Source organism: Mustela putorius, unplaced genomic scaffold (genome assembly GCF_011764305.1).
Source record: "Mustela putorius furo isolate JIRA1106 unplaced genomic scaffold, ASM1176430v1.1 tig00003863_pilon_pilon_pilon, whole genome shotgun sequence".
NCBI lineage: Eukaryota > Metazoa > Chordata > Mammalia > Carnivora > Mustelidae > Mustela > Mustela putorius.
Window position 1 is genome coordinate 18,589,741 of NW_025422015.1, and position 17,827 is coordinate 18,607,567.

The window sequence follows — 17,827 nt, forward strand, 5'->3', positions numbered from 1 at the left end:
TTTTGGAGTTACAAATGCCTATTTGGAAAAATGAATATAGTGTTTTTCTTTATTATACAAATGATATTTGCTTATTGTAGAACATACACAAAGAAGGTGAAAGTAACCTAACCATCTAAAGGTGATCATTATAAGCAACTTAGCATACTTATTTTTTTCTATATATGGTGCTTATACATACATGTTTGCATTTGGGGTGTGAGTGCTTCTGTGATCGTATTTATATTTATATGTCTCTCTTTCTGTATTTGATTTTGCCCTGGCCTTCAGGGAGTTTTCGCTAACGTCCTCATCCAAAAATAATTCCCTTCTTACCAAAAGCTAGATAACTAGTGGTAACAAAAGGAGAGCATAAAGAGTTGCTAGGTGAACATGTTACTATATATATTAACTATCTGTTGCTGCACAAAAAGTCTGCTCTAGAACTTAGCAGAACAACAAACATTTATTGTCTCGGTTTCTGTGGATCAGGAATCTGAGCATGGCTTAAGTGGGTACCGCTGACTCAGGATCTCTCATGGCCTACAGTCAGGATGTCAGCTGGGGGTGCAGTCATCTTAAGGGTTGGCTGGAGTAGGATCTGCAAGTGACAGAGCTGTTGGAAGGCTTGGAATACCCACTTCTAAGTTCACTCCTGTGGTACTTGGCAAGTCTCAGGTCCTGACTGACTTGACCAGAGACATTGATTCCCTGCCACATGGGTCTCTCCATGTGGGCTACTCACAACGTGGCCACTTGCTTCCCCAGGGCAAGGGCTTTGAGAAAGAGAGAGTCATAGTCTTTATGGAATCCAATCTTTAATCTTGGTTTCAAAGTGGCATCCATTATGTTTGTCATATATTGTCTATTAGAAGTAGGTCACTAGGTCCAGCCCACAATCAAGGAAAGGGACTCAACAAATATATTAAGAGCAGGAGGCAAGGACCATTGAGGGCCATCTTAGGGGCTACTTGCCACAGTATACCTTCAGTTTTTCTTACAGCTACCATATCTGTTATGAACTTGTAAGCCATACTTACTATTACATGTGAGTTCATGAATTTTAAATAAAACCACAGGTTACATGACCATGGCATGCAAAAGGTAGTTCTCTTTAAATAATAGTATTTGGTGATGTGATAAAACAGTATGGCTTTCTGGAATTATTATTTTGAAATATTTCTCTCATCTTTTTATTTCTCAACCTCTTTTTAAAAAATATGACTATATTGGAAGTCAGTTTTTTATTATTCAGGTGCAGATTTTTTACTTGATAAATTACAAACTTTAATAGGCTTGTTTTTTCTCTACAATGAGTATAACTCTAGGCTGCTACTCCTTAGCATTTATTAGTTCACATAACACATTTTCATTTTAATAATGGCCTTCTGAAAATGTGGTAGCACACCAACCCCTGGAAAAGATAATTAATTGTTATCTAGAAATCAAAAGTTGAATATCTGAAGCCTCTTGAAAGCAGAACAAACTTAGAACACTTTTTTTTTTTTTTTTTTTGCTTTTAAATAAGGTAATTTAGAAATTTGTTCCTTAATCATTGACTTGGCAACACGGTGAGGATGCTTTCATCAGTCCTGTAGAAAAACAGATTTACTGCTCATAAAATATATAACTTCATCTTTTCTGGGAGTTTAGAGCTCAAGTTTAATTTGGCTCAGGTGTATATAACTCATTACCAAATATAAAATAATACCTATTGATACCTAATATGACAGTTCACCATTTTAATGCATAATATAATATATGTATCCCCTAGCAGGAAAGAATACTGATTTTAAGATTATCCTTGACTCTGTTCACTGTTCAGTTTGCTGCATCATTAAGAAGAAGAAGATTATATTTGTAATGGCTTATACTTGGTTTGTATTTGCAGTACATTGACCATCTCTGATGACACAGCTGAAAGTGAACAAAAGAAAGAATCTCCAGTTAGAACAGTTACTTCAGATTCTCATCAAGATGAGAAAATAAGCTCAGTGGAAGACAATGTAGAAGACAGCATGCAAGATGACACAAAATCCAAACCAAAAAAAAAGAAAAAGAAGGCTAAAACAGGTTTGTTATCCAAATTAAATAAAAAACATGTCTGGTAGAAATAAGTTGATTCTAGGACTTTGAGTCCTTAAAACTAAAGAAGATCTATTCCCAAAGACTATAATTTTAAAAATCCAGTATAGACTGTAGTTGACCCTTGAACAACATGGGTTTGAACTGTGAAATGCAGGCTCACTTACACTGATTTTTTTTTATAAAAAAGTAAAGTTCTGTAAATGTATTTTCTTTTTTTATGACTTCCTTACAGCATTTTCTTTTCTCTGGCTTGCTTATTTTAAGAATATAATATATGATACATGTAACATGTAAAATGTATGTTAATTCACTGTTTATGTTATCAGTAAGGCTTCTGGTCAGCAGAAGGATATTAGTCTTGGGCAAGTCAGAGATTAAGCACAGGTTTGCAAATGTGCAGGGGGTTGGCACCCCTAACCCTGGCATTGTTCAAGGGCCACCTGTGTGTGGCACTTGTTCTTAGATTCATGTATGTTAAGACATTTATTTATTTGTAACTGTGGGTCTCTTTGATCAGTCAATATTATGTAAGTGATCTCTAATTCTTGACTTAATTTAATTGAATCCTAGAATAACATTAACTTTGTTGCTGTTGTGGCACAGATTTCTTTATACTATTGAGTTTCAAACCCCTAAATAATTCAGACTCATATTTATTGAAAGTGTTAAGTGGTCAGCAGTTAATAAACATTTCACATGTTAAGGTTGCAACCCTCTGTCACACGTGATTGTCTTCCTATGTCCTCAGCCTGATTCAGTTTTTTTCCTTCCCACTTTTCCTTCCCACCCTCTTGCTTCGTGTCTTCCTCTTTACTCATTTTCTTTCTTCCCTCTTATTTTTCTTTACTTGTTATTGCCTTTTTCCTACTTCTTATATTCTTTTTATTCTTTTCAATTTCCATTTAATTGACCAAAAATGGGGACCAAAGTAGGCAATTTTAGAATTTATGGTAGTTATTGATTGGATATGCAATTGATGATGCTTTGTGGTTCCTGTGAGTATATTTGTAAAACCTTTGTTAAAGTATGATACACACATAGAAAAGTGTTCATGTTACAAGCATACTGTTTAGTGGATTTTCACAAACTGAACATGCCTATAAAATCGTCATCCAAATCTAGAAACAACACTGTTAGCACCAGAAACCCCGTAAGTCCCTTCTCTTTCATTGCCCGTCAGGAGTAGATGTTATCCTGACATCTAACACAGTTTATTTCTGCCTGGTTTTCTACTTTGATGTGAATAGAATCAGAAATACTGTGCTCTTTGTGCCTGACTTCTTTCACTGAAAATTATTTTTGTGAGATGTAGACTGTGTTGCTTGCGGTTGAGCTTATTCATTATCAGTTCTGCTTTTGCACTGTATGGATATCCATTGTGGGGCTATACTGCAGTAATTTACCAATTGTACTGATGGACATTTGAGCTGTTTCTAGTTTTAGGTGGTTACAAATAAAGCTGTAATATTCTAGCCATGTCTTCTGGCAAGCATATATATACATTTGGGGGGCATCTTTTTTTTTTTAAAGCATAGTGTTATTTATGGAGTTCCTATGTCTTTCAGAACTACTCACTGGTAGGAAACACTACTCGGAAACATGGCTGTGATCCTTTAAATATAGCATCTAAAGAAAAACTGAAAAAGTACTCCATTGCTTTCTAATATATTTATTTTGTTGAGCATCTTATTAGGAGAAGGTTATGAATATTTTTCACTTTAATAAATACTTCCCATTTTCCAGAGTTGGTTTACAAACTGATGACACTAGCAGTATTTGAGAACTTCTAGTGCTCTACATCTTCACTAACATTTATATTCTCAGTATTTAAAAATTTTAGCCATTCATAATGTATAATGATATTTCTGTTTTACTTTAAACTTTGGTAACTAATGAAGTTGAGAATCTTCTTCATGTTTGTTGCATACTTGGATTTCTTTATTTTATATGCTTGTTTAAGTCTTTCGTGTATACTTTTAAGAAATGGAATTGTTTGCCTTTTACAATTTGTGAGAATTTTTTTTTGAATTTTTAATTTTTTAATTAACATATAATGTATTATTAGCCCCAGGGGTACAGGTCTGTGAATCGCCAGGTTTACACACTTTTCAGCATTCACCATAGCACATTCCTTCCCCAATATCCATAACCCCACCACCCTCTCCCTACCCCCCTCCACCTGGCAGCCCTCAGGTTGTTTTGTGAGATTATGGTTTGTCTCCCTCCCGATCCCATCTTGTTTCATTTATTCTTTTCCTACCCCCCAAACCCCCCACATTGCCTCTCAACTTCCTCATATCAGGGAGAGCATATGATAATTATCTTTCTCTGTTTGACTTATTTCGCTCAGCATAATACCCTCTAGTTCCATCCACATCGTCACAAATGACAAGATTTCATTTCTTTTGATGGCTGCATAGTATTCCATTGTATATATATACCACTTCTTCTTTATCCATTCATCTGCTGATGGACATCTAGGTTCTTTCCGAAGTTTGGTTACTGTGGACATTGCTGCTATAAATGTTCGGGTACATGTGCCCCTTCAGATCACTACATTTGTATCTTTAGGGTAAGTACCCACTGGTGCGATTGCTGGGTTGTAGGGTAGCTCTATTTTCAACTTTTTGAGGAACCTTCATACTGTTTTCCAGAGTGGTTGCACCAGCTTCCATTCCCACCAACAGTGTAGGAGGGTTCCCCTTTCTCCGCATCCTCGCCAGCATCTGTCATTTCTTGACTTATTAATTTTAGCCATTCTGACTGGTGTGAGGTGGTAGCTCATTGTGGTTTTGATTTGTGTTTCCCTGATGCTGAGTGATGTTGAGCACTTTTTCATGTGTCTGTTGGCCATCTGGATGTCTTCTTTGCAGAAATGTCTGTTCATGTCCTCTGCCCGTTTCTTGATTGGATTATTTGTTCTTTGGGTGTTGAGTTTGATAAGATTTTTATACATTCTGGATACTAGCCCTTTATCTGATATGTCGTTTACAAATATCTTCTCCCATTCTGTCAGTTGTCTTTTGGTTTTGCTAACTGTTTCCTTTGCTGTGCAGAAGCTTTTGCTCTTGATGAAATTTGTGAGAATGTTTTATGTAGCTAGACATAAGTCTTTTCTTGGGTACAGACACACACACACACACACACACACACTGCAGACATCTTCCCAGTCTGGATTTTACTATTCTCTTATTGGTATCTTTTGAAATACAGAATTCTAAAATTTGATATAGCCCAATTTATCCATTTTTTCCTTTGATGGTAAGTGCTTTCTGTGTATAAGAAATCTTTCCCAAGTCCTGAAGATGTTTTTGTATTTATTCTTTTCTAAAAGTTTTTTGTTTGCTTTTCATATTTAGCTCTGCAGGTCATCTGAAATTGGTTCTTGAATATGGTAAGAGGTAGTGGTTAAGGCCCATTTTTTTCCTGTGTGAGTATATAATTGACCTAGTACCATATATGGAAGAGAGTATCTTTTTTCCTCTATATTGCAGTGTTACCTTTATCCTAAATAACATGGCTGTGGGACTGGATCACTTTCTATTCTGTTACATTACACTGTTTGTAACAACACAACTATTCAGTTGTGTAAGTACTCTAACAGCTTTTTTTTCTTTAGCATTACCTGGGCTATTCTTTTGCCCTTTGCATTTCTATATGAACTTTAGAAGCAGTTTCTTAATTCTCCCTCTCCCTCCCCCACTCCCAGCATTATTTTTATCCAGGTAGAGTGAAACTGAAGAGATTCACAATTTAACATCTCTCTAGATAGAGTTGACATCTTTACAAAGTATTAATTCTTGCCATCCATGAAATTGGTATGTACCTCCATATTAATATCTACAGTTTATCTTGGTAATATTGTAAGTTTTGATAGAGTCTGTCTTTAGATGTATTTCTAGGTATTTGATGTTTCTTAATGCTGTTATAAATGGCATTTTTTAAATGGCATTGTCTTTTAAATTTTTGTTTTCTCTTTGTTGCTGGTATGTGTGTGTGTGTGTACATGCATAAAAATATATGCAGTAGTTGGTACAGCCACTTTGGAGAACAGTGTGGAGATTCCTCAAGAAATTAAAAATAGAGCTTCCCTATGACTCTGCAATTGCACTACTGGGTATTTACCCCAAAGATACAGATGTAGTGAAAAGAAGGGCCATCTGTACCCCAATGTTTATAGCAGCAATGGCCACGGTTGCCAAACTGTGGAAAGAATCAAGATGCCCTTCAACGGATGAATGGATAAGGAAGATGTGGTCCATATACCCTATGGAGTATTATGCCTCCATCAGAAAGAATGAATACCCAACTTTTGTAGCAACATGGATGGGACTGGAAGAGATTATGCTGAGTGAAATAAGTCAAGCAGAGAGAGTCAATTATCATATGGTTTCACTTATTTGTGGTGCATAACAAATAACATGGAGGACATGGGGAGATGGAAAGGAGAAGGGAGTTGAGGGTAATTGGAGGCGGAGGTGAACCATAAGAGACTATGGACTCTGAAAAACAACCTGAGGGTTTTGAAGGGGCGGGGGGGTGGGAGGTTTGGGGAGCCAAGTGGTGGGTATTAAGAAGGGTACATATTGTATGGAGCACTGGGTATGGTGCAAAAACAATGAATACTGTTGTGCTGAAAAGATATTAAAAAATTAATTTAAAAAATATGCAGTGAGAAATATAATTTGTTTTTAAAAAATTAATATTGTATCCAGTGTTTTTGCTAAATTTATTACTTCTAAGCATATATCCATTGATTGTTTTGAATTTTCTACATACACAATCATATCACCTGTTAATAATGATTGTTTCATTGTGCCTTTTTCAGTCCTTATATCTTACTTCTTTTTCTTGCCTTGATACACTGGCTAGGACTTTCATTACAGTGTTAAACACCTTGGAGAAAAGCTTCCGTTAATTCACCGCTTGGTGTAATGTTTGCTCTGGGATTTCTTGTAAAATACTCCTTATCAAGTTTATGATTTACCTTGTATTCTAATTGGCTAATGGTTTTTTTAAAATCATGAATAAATACTGAATTTTACCAGGGGCTTTTTCTTTATCTTTCAACTTGGTCATACAAATTTTCACCAGTTTTTCTGTTAATGTAGTCAATTGTTATTCGAATATTAAGCCATGTTTGTGTTCCTGGGGTTAGAGGGACCTGTAGCTGCAGCTTAGTTACAGTGTATTGTGTGTGTGTGTGTGTGTGTGTTTGTGTGTGTGTGTGTATTTTAATCTGTTATTGGATTTGATTTGCTGATGCCTTGTTTAGAATATTTGTATTGGATCATGAGAGAGAATAGTTTATACAGTTCTTTCTGGAAATACCCAGTTTTTGATAGCAAGGTTTTGATACTCTCAAAAAAACTGGGAAATGTTTCATATTTTTCAATTCTTTGGAAGCATTTATATAAATTGGTGTTATTTCTTCCATAAATGTTTGGAAGAATTTACTAATGGAGACTTTTTTTTTTTTAATGTAATTTTTTATTTTTTATAAACATGTATTTTTATCCCCAGTGGTACAGGTCTGTGAATCACCAGGTTTACACACTTCACAGCACTCACCAAAGCACATACCCTCCCCAATGTCCATAATACCACACCCTTCTCCCAAACCCCCTCCCCCCAGCAACCCTCAGTTTGTTTTGTGAGATTAAGAGTCACTTATGGTTTGTCTCCCTCCCAATCCCATCTTCCTTCATTTATTCTTCTCGTACCCACTTAAGCCCCCATGTTGCAACACCACTTCCTCATATCAGGGAGATCATATGATAGTTGTCTTTCTCCGCCTGACTTATTTCGCTAAGCATGATACGCTCTAGTTCCATCCATGTTGTCGCAAATGGCAAGGTTTCATTTCTTTTGATGGCTGCATAGTATTCCATTGTGTATATATACCACATCTTCTTGATCCATTCATCTGTTGATGGACATCTAGGTTCTTTCCATAGTTTGGCTATTGTGGACATTGCTGCTATAAACATTCGAGTACACATGCCCCTTTGGATCACTACGTTTGTATCTTTAGGGTAAATACCCAATAGTGCAATTGCTGGGTCATAGGGCAGTTCTATTTTCAACATTTTGAGGAACCTCCATGCTGTTTTCCAGAGAGGTTGCACCAGCTTGCATTCCCACCAACAGTGTAGGAGGGTTCCCCTTTCTCTAATGGAGACTTTTAAGCCAAGGTTTCTTTGTGGGAAGAATTTAAATCAGATTTAGTTTCTTTAATAAATATCACTCTTCACATACTGTTTTTTCTGTCAGCTTTGAGAGACTATTTCTTGAGGAATTTGTTCATTTAATCCAAATTTTCAAATTTTGTCTGTCTGTGGCATCTGAAAGGGTGTCCTTTGATACTGGTAATTTGTTTTTCCTAGATTTCTTGTTCAGTCTCAGGATTTTCAGTTTTCAAAGAAATCAGACATTGGATTTGATTTTATCTGTTGTTCATTTGTGTACTATTTTGGTTATTTTATTTGTATTAGTTTCTTCATTCTCTTTTCTTTCATTTGCTGTTTTTAACTTTGTAAGATAGATTTTATAAGATTTCAGTCTTTATATATATTTAAGACTTTAACTTTTCACCTAAGTACTACTTTAGCTGCATCCCACAAATTTGTTATAATATCTTCATTGTTGTTCAATAAAAACATTTTCTAATTTCCATTTTAATTTCTCCTTCAATCACCTATTTTTAAAAGTATATTGTTTCATCTCAGCCAGCGTGATTTTCTAATTCCTTTTTGGTTTTAGTTTGTATCTGCCATTGTTATCAGAGGACATATTGTTGAATGATTTCAGTTTTTTGAATTTATTGAGGCTTTCTTTATGACCAGCTTATGGTCAATTTGCTAAATATTTCATGTGCATTTAAAAAGAGTGTGAATTCTGGTATCATTGGGTGCAGTGTCCTGTTTACGTCAGATCAAGTTTATTGTGTTCAGCTCATCTTCCTGATTTTTTTTTTTAAGATTTTATTTATTTATTTGATATAGAGAGACACAGCAAGAAAGGGAACACAGGTAGGAGGAGTGAGAGAGGTAGAAGCAGGCTTCCCACTGAGCAGGGAGCCTGATGCGGGGCTCATTCCGGAGAGCCCAGGATAATGACCTGAGCTGAAAGTGGATGCTTAATGACTGAGCCACCCAGGTGCCTCTCATCTTCCTGGGTTTTTTGGCTATTTATTCTATCCATTTGTTGAGACAGGTATTAAAATTTGCACTGTGATTTGAGGTTTCTTTGTTTTTTCTTTATTTCTGTTAGGGTTTTTTTTTTTTCCTTAGTATTTTGAAGTTATGTTATATCTTCTTGTCAGATTGACACTTCCAAGTTGTCTTAATCATTGTAACAAAATATAGACTGGATGGCTTAAACAATAAATAGTTATTTGTTCAGTCTGGAGCCTGGAAAGTCCAAGATCAAGGCACCCACAAATTTGGTGTCTGGTTAGGACCCACTTCCTGGATGTAGACTGATGCCTTTTTACTGTAACCTCACATAGCAGGGTAGCCCATCCATGAGGGCTGTACCCTCATGACCTAATCATCTCCCCACCTCTTAGTACTGTCACATTGGAGGTTGGGATTTCAACATATGTATCTTGTGGGGATACAAGCATTCAGTGTATAAGAGCAATCATTATACAGTAACTTTTTTTGTCTCTAATAATTTTCCCTCCAAGTCAACTTGTAGTTTGAGTTTGCATAGTATAGTTTTTCCCATCCTAATTTCTCTAGCATTACCACCATACAGTGCCAGATGGTGCCAACGTGGTGGAGGGCAGGTAGCCTTTAGACCTGTGCTTAGTCTGTGGTCCTCAGGTCTAGATGGAGCTTGCCATTACTGCATCTCTCCCCCACCTCACCCCTCTAGGCTTCTTTGCCTGTGCCTACTTTGCATCCCCCTTACATGGGACAAGTGTCTGTTCATTTCCTTCCTTTTTTGCCTTCACCTCTTTTCTTACCTGACCCTAGAACATGGGAGGGTCTCAGTCCCTAGCCTGTGAGCTCCTTGGGGGCAGACCCTCAGTAAATGTGAAGTGCTCTACGCCACTCCCAAAAAGCAAAAAGCCCCCTTCTTGTTTCTAGTCTTTCTGTGGATTTATATTTCTTATTTCACTGTTTTGTGTATGATCCACCTGTCTCATTTTCTTTTTCTCCTTGTCTTCTTTTGAGTTATTTATTTAAAAATTTTTCTTCTTTTATTAACTTAATTATACATATTTTTACAGTTTTGTATTTTTTTTTCCTCAGGAACATTGAGTTTATTCTTGACTTACTATAGTCTAATACAAATTAACTCCCTAACAAAATATGCTCCCCCAGAACTGCTAGAGCATTAGGATAGTTTAATTCCATCTGAACTTTGTCACATGCTTTTTCTGTATCTCTGTCTTTCCTGTCTCATAGGTTTCTTATTATGCATTTTAGTTCTGCATGTATTTTAAACTTCATAGCTGTTTTAGTGATCATTTTGTACAGCTGATATTAATTTATTTTCATCCCAAAATTTACTTTTTCCTTAATGAATTTTCATTTTTCCATTTTTCATTTGCTTGAAGAGCTCAATTTAGTATTTCCCCTGGTATAGGCCTGCTAATCCCCTTAGGTTTTGTCGTGTTAAATGCCTTTACTTTCATTTCTATCTGTATTTGCTAGAATAGAATTTTAGGTTGTAGGTTGGTTTTCTTTAGTACTTTGGAGAAATCATTCAGTTGTCTCTTGGCTTCCATCATTTCTCTTTCTAGCACTTATGTCCCATTAGCGGAAATGTGACTTTTTTTTTCATCTGACTCATCTTTAGATTTTCTTTTTATCTTTGATGTCAGTATTTTATCACATTATGCCTAAATATGCTTCGTTCGAATTTACCCTGCTTAGAATTTTTTGGTTGATATCACTTATTAGTTGTGGAGAATTCAATTATTCAAAATTTTTTTAGAATATGGCTTCTTCATTATTCCTTCCTCTTTTTCTAAATTATAAATTCACATTTATTTTTTTAAGTACGTCTACTTGTTTATGATTTTTCCTTATATTCTTTTAAAAAATTTTTTCCGTTATGCTTAAGTTTGGGTATTGATACTGCTCTTTTTTCTGTTTCACTAATCCTGTCTTTCTGTCCAACATGATATTAATGGGTATGTGGATATAATAGAGATATATGTCCTCTATCTTATTGAGTTCTTAATTTCAAATGCTGTGTTGTTTTGTTTTGTTTTTTAAAGTAGGCTCCATGCTTAGTATGGAACCTAGTGCAGGGCTTGAACTCTTAACCCTGAGATCAAGACCTGAGCTGAGATCAAGAACCAGACATTAACTGAGCCACCCAGGCACTCCTCAGATGCTTTATTTTTCCTTTCCAGAATGTTGGGTTGTTGTTGTTATTGTTGTTGTTGTTTTCAAGATTTTATTTATTTATTTGAGAGAGAGAGTGAGAAAGAACATGAGAGGGAGAGGTCAGAGGGAGAAGCAGACTCCCTGCAGAGCTGGGAGCCTTATGCGGGACTTGATCCCAGGACTCCAGGATCATTACCTGAGCGGAAGGCAGTAGTTTAACCAGCTGAGCCACACAGGCACCCAGTCTGTTGGGTTTTTTAATGGATTCCGGTTCTCTGTTGAAAGTTTCCATTTTAACCCATTTTTTCCTTTATTTTCTTAAACATATTGATAATCATAGTTATCTAAAGTCCTTGTGTGCTAATTCCGGAATGGATCATCTGTGGGTCAGCTTCTGTTTTCTCTCTTTTCTCCTGGTTGTTGGTCATATAGTCTTGCCCCTTTATATGTAGTAACTTTTTATTATATGCTGGATGTTGTGTGTAGAATGCTAGAGGCTACAGATGATTTTATTTTCTACTAGAAAAGGTTTCCTCTTTACTCTTAGGCAGATAGGGTGAAGAAACTGATTTTAATCCATCAGGAATTGGGCCATGTCAGGGTTAGATTGTAGTTTTGATAAAAACTGTATCTTCAATTTGCCCCATTTCTAAGATGTGGCATTATAGGAGTTTTGAACTGAGAATCTGGCAGGTATTTGTCTCTTCAGCCTCAAAGATTCAGTTTAGGCCTTCTGAGGTTTTCAGCCTGGTCCTTTAGCCTTCTGTCCCATTCAGCTTCAAAATTTGGCAGCTACCTTGAAGGGGAGACTGACCAGGTGTTTGAGGCTCCTCAGGTCTACAGTTTTGTCACTAGCCCCATGTGAATGCCAGAATCTCTGCTGGTTTCTCTGTCCCCCAGTAGGGGTCTTCTGCCAGGGCCATGCCTGGATTCTCAACCTCTAGTTGTGCCCAGAATTAGTAAGTGACCCCAGGTGAAAAGCAGCTATAGGTGGAAAAGGACCATGCCCTCTAGGGCTTTATTTTGCCCGTTTTGTTTCAGGCCCCTCCCCCTGGTGGTCATCGTCTCCTAGTACCACAAGCCTGAGAGATTTCACTACTACTTTAGTCAATCACATAGCCTCAGAATTCAGTTTTGTGGGGGGGAAATTAGCTATGTGTTTGAGGCTCCTCAGATCTCTGTGACTGCTTTAGCCCAATCAGCCACTTACCACTAAAAGTTTTGTGGGTACTCTTTCACCCAGTGGTGACCTTTTGTGGGGGCCAAACCCTGATCCTCAGCCCACACCCTGAAACAGTAAATGTCCCCAGAGACTAAAATAGCTACTAGTCCATCAGCTTACCACTGAATGATTCTCCCTTTCTGGAATTTTAGCCCATCTGCTGTACATTGTTTCCGTACTGTTCTGATGCCTTTACCAGTAAGGTTTTTGTACTTCATTTGGCTTTTTCAAGTTGTTACGAGAAGCATTGACCTGCTACATCCTACTACATCCAACCCAGAAGTAGAAATTACTGTTACAGATGAGTTGAGTATTGCATATTCCACTACATAAAATCACTTTTTTGTCTTTTGTTCTTAACATTTTATTTTTGTGTTCTTGGTCCTTGTTAGGGAAAAAAAAAAAGATTCCTCATCCTATTTTGATGCATTAGTAAATGTAATATTTTACTCTCAGAATGTAATCTGCTCTTGTCTGGCTTTTTCTTTTTTCTTCCTTTGAAGTTACTTTGTTAACAAAGATAAATAATCATGGATTATAAAGATTGGCTTATATTTAAATTCAGTGTATATTGTTAAATATATTGTTGTGGGAACAATTGATTATAATGTTGATTTTCTTCCATGCATATAGTTTCAGGTGATAATGAAGACACTGATGGTGATGGTGTTCATGAAGTAACAAGCCGAGATAGTCCAGTTTATCCCAAATGTTTGCTTGATGATGATCTTGTCCTGGGAGTTTACATTCACCGCACTGATCGACTTAAGTCCGATTATATGATTTCTCACCCAATGGTAAAAATTCATGTGATTGATGAGAATACTGGTCAATATGTCAAGAAAGCTGATAGGTAATTTTTTTTTTAAGATTTTATTTATTTATTTGTCAGAGAGCGAGCAAGAGCGAGCATAGGAAGACAGAGTGGCAGGCAGAGTCAGAGAGAGAAGCAGGCTCCCTGCAGAGCAAGGAGCCCGATGTGGGACTCGATCCCAGGACGCTGGGATCATGACCTGAGCTGAAGGCAGCTGCTTAACCAACTGAGCCACCCAGGCGTCCCAATAGGTAATTTTTTTAATTGTACAGCCAACCCTTGAGATTGAAACTGTCTACAGTAGAAGTCCTCTTTTCTACCACTGAAAGTCAGTGGAAGGGTGCCTGGGTGGCTCAGTTGTTAAGTCTGCCTTAGGCTAAGGTAATGATCCCAGGGTCTTGGGATGGAGCCCCATATCTGGCTTCCTGCTCAGCAGGAAGCCTGCTTCTCCCTCTCCCACTTCCCCTGCTTTTATTCCCTCTCTCACTGTCTCTCTCTCAATGAAATGAATTTTTAAAATCTTAAAAAAAACAAAATTCAATGGAAATAGAGCTAAGGATTTGTATTAGAGAATAATTTACTGGTTGTAGGTGTTCTTAGACCATTGATACTGATTGGTACGTTTTCTAGAAGAAATAGAGAACATTTCTTAATTCATTGATTCATTTTAAGTGGAGGTGAGTTGAGAGAGCTTCTCCCTAACTTAATGACTAATTTATGGCATTGAACTTGCAGTATAAATCATTGCATGTTGCACTGTATGTGTTTTAATTGTCTAACTTAATATTTTTCTTTTGAAGTTAATATGTTACTTGGGCCTCATATAAAGTCAGTAAATCTTGACTTTTTATTTTTACCTAATATTATATAGCTAATATGTGCTTGAAGCTTATAAATAAAAAGCACCGTAAAATAATTGATTATACTAGGAGCGCCTAGGTGGCTCAGTGGGTTAAAGCCTCTGCCTTCGGCTCAGGTCATGATCCCAGGGTCCTGGGATCAAGCCCCACATCAGGCTCTCTGCTCAGCCTGTTTCCCTTCCTCTCTCTGACTGCCTCTCTGCCTACTTGTGACCTCTCTCTGTCAAATAAATAAATAAAATCTTTAATAATAATAATAATAATAATTGATTATACTGGAATTCAAAAGTCATTTGGTTGGAAAAATGACAGTGATGAGGACCGTGAAGATTATCAGTTATTCAGTTATCTTAGAGCATACAAAAAAAATATGACACACCTCAAAGAGTTTGCAATCCTGTTGTGCTCATTTTCTTATTTAAATGTAGTGTACTCTTTTATTACAAACTTATTTAAGATTCTGAAGGAGTCTAGCTCTGTCACACTCTCATTTTATGTTTCTGTAATAAGATAACTCTGTGAAACCAATAGATAGTGTATAGATATAAGATGGTAGTAGATGGTTCTAAGTGTCATAATTTGTAATTTTCTCGATGTGGACAGTCAAAATAATTTTTCATTGTATATCATGCCTATATTCATTATTTCTTTATCTTGATCACTATGTTTTTCTCACCTAAAAATTATAAAGAATCATGTTAATGGAAGCATCTTTTTTTTTTGGGGGGACAGTGAACGGCCTGTTTCATCACACTATGAAAAAGAAAATGTGGATTACATTCTTCCTATTATGACCCAGCCATATGATTTTAAACAGTTAAAATCAAGAATTCCAGAGTGGGAAGAACAAATTATATTTAATGAAAACTTTCCCTATTTGCTTCGAGATTTTGATGAGAGCCCTAAAGTCATCTTGTTTTTTGAGGTATGAGTTGAATAGAGCAATTTAAACTAAATTTTGTTTAATACTTTAATAGCATAAATTTAAGCTATTGTTTTTACTTGTTTAGTAATGCAAGAAAGTACTGTGCAGATTTAATCCCTAAGATTTAGTGTTTGTAATAGGCTATGGAGATGTAATATGCTATAATAGTATATGTGCTGAGCATTTACCAGTGTAAATAGTTAGCCATGTAATTCACTTGGAATTATTTAATTCTGATAGTAATGACAGGACTATAAACTGAAGTGATGAATCTAATCTATATCTATACAAGCCTCCATTGTTAACCCATTTTACAAACTGTAAAGTCATTAAACAGTATTGGACTCCCTAAGGGTTTCTACACAACCAAGGGAAAGAAAGATGAACACACACAGACCACTTGACTAATAAAATATAATATATAACCAAAATGAAATAGAACTTCCTAGATGTGGAGGGTGAATAGAGGGTCGGGGCTGTCACGGAAGGCTTTATGAAATAGATGGCCTTTGGTGTGATAGCAGTCAGTTAAGCATCTGCCTTCGGCTCAGTTCATGATCTCCAGGTCCTGGGATTGAGCCCCATGAGCCTCATGGGGGAGTCTGCTTCTCCTCCCTCCTCTCCCTGCCCCCCCCCGCTTGTGTTGTCTCTGTCTCTTCCTCTCTTTCTTAAATGAATAAAATTTTTTTAAAAAATGAAATATATGGCTTTTGAGCTGACTTGTTATTCTAACTATTTTTTATGCAAACGAAATTAGTGTTCAGAGTATAAAGTTTTTTACCCAAAGTTACTCCAGTTTTAAGTGTAGGTAATTTGTGTTTCAAGATGGTTTGAATATAAAGTACATGTTTTTTTTCTCTACTTCGTGTCATCTCTCTATAAGCAAAAGGAAGTAGAGAAAACCTCTCTTTCAGTTTAAGCAAGATGGGGAGTTGGAACAGCAGGGCATGAACATCGCCAATGACTGATTTTGTGGAATTACTGTTTTTTTTATCTTTAACTTTCAGATGATTTGTGTATGTTTGTGATATGAATATTCCACCATTTACATCTGTGATTATATTGTCTGATTTATACAAAGCTGTGATTTTTTTAAAGAGTACTATAACTTGGGGGGCGCCTGGGTGGCTCAGTGGGTTAAAGCCTCTGCCTTTGGCTCAGGTCATGATCTCAGGGTTCTGGGATCGAGCCCTACATTGGGCTCTCTGCTCAGCAGGGAGCTTGCTTCTCCATCTCTCTCCGCCTGCCTCTCTGCCTACTTGTGATCTCTGTCTGTCAAATAAATAAATAAAATATTTTTTAAAAAAAGTAATAACTTGTATGTCAAGGAACTTTTTCTTTGTCATAGAAATTTGTCCTTGGTTATAATGTTCCTTCACATTCAATTTAGTAATTTAATAAAATAAATTTAAGAAAGAATGTTGGATTTTGACATTTTTCGTTTCTTCTTAATGTTTTTTGGGGGTTTTGTTTTGTTTTGTTTTAGTTTCAGGAGTAGACTTTAGTGATTTATCACTTACATATCATACCCAGTGCTCATCCCAACAAGAGCCCTCCTTAATCCCCACCACCCACTTAGTCCTCCCTTCACCCACCTCCCCTCCAGCAACCCTCAGTTTGTTCTCTGTAGTTAAGAGTCTCTTATGGTTTGCCTCCTTCTCTGTTTTAATAAATGATTTATTAATAGAAAGTAAACTGGTCAGAAAGTACACTCTCACTAATCGGTTGAGTTAATGTAAATCTGAATGAAATAAATGCTTTTCTTTCCTGTGAAGAAAACACCTTTTAAGTGTACAACTTACTTTTTAAATTTCAACAATATGTTACCAGAAAATATTAAATTTTAGGTAGGTTAGTATTCTGTGAAGTAATTTTTATACTTGTTTACAGATTCTTGATTTCTTAAGCATGGATGAAATTAGGAATAATTCTGAAGTTCAACACCAAGAATGTGGCTTTCGGAAAATTGCCTGGGCATTTCTCAAGGTATGTTTTTCACCCATTTTAAATGCTTTAAAAATCCTCTTCAAATCTGATGGGCTGCATTTTCCTAAGCAGTTTAGTTTCGTATAAGGAGTTATGATCTAAGATTTCAGCTGTGAAGAGTTACTAATGCAAGCTAAGGTGATAACTTGGATTCGTAAATATCTATTGAGTATCTAGTGTGTGCCAGATATACTATTTGGTTCTGAGTGTGAAGTATTAGAAAAGATACACAACAACCTGCCATCATTAATTCACCTTAAAAGATATTTATTAAACCCTTTCTGTGTACCAACAATGGTTCAAGTCAGTGGACAAGAAAATAAACTCCTTGACCTTATTGACTTCATATTCTAGCAAGAATAACAGATATAAAACAATTGCTTATACAATTTATCAATTATTGCAATTTTTGTAAATACTGTGTGGAGGTAAAGGAAAGATTTCCTAAGGAAAAAATATTGAACCTGAGTATTAGCTAGATGGTAGCAGTGGGGAAGAGAGAGTTGTGGGTCGATAGAGGGTACCATATTTGCAAAGACCCTGATGTTGGAAGGAGCGAGATATCCTCAAATAACCAAAAGGCCACTGAGATTGGAGGACAGAGAC

General features: G+C 36.4%; 1 protein-coding gene across 7 annotated transcripts in view; it reads left to right on the forward strand.

Moving 5' to 3' along the window:
* Positions 1-17,827, forward strand: part of AHI1 (Abelson helper integration site 1) — a 209,126-nt gene that overhangs the window by 16,017 nt on the left and 175,282 nt on the right. For all 7 annotated transcript variants that reach the window (XR_006602343.1, XM_013063988.2, XM_045066330.1 and 4 more), the window contains 4 exons: positions 1,871-2,052; positions 13,270-13,489; positions 15,043-15,235; positions 17,126-17,221. Coding sequence is in view for 6 of the 7 variants with exons in the window: in XM_013063988.2 (XP_012919442.1) it covers positions 1,871-2,052; positions 13,270-13,489; positions 15,043-15,235; positions 17,126-17,221 (691 nt within the window). In the remaining variant the exon portion in view is untranslated. The remainder of the gene's footprint in view (positions 1-1,870; positions 2,053-13,269; positions 13,490-15,042; positions 15,236-17,125; positions 17,222-17,827) is intronic.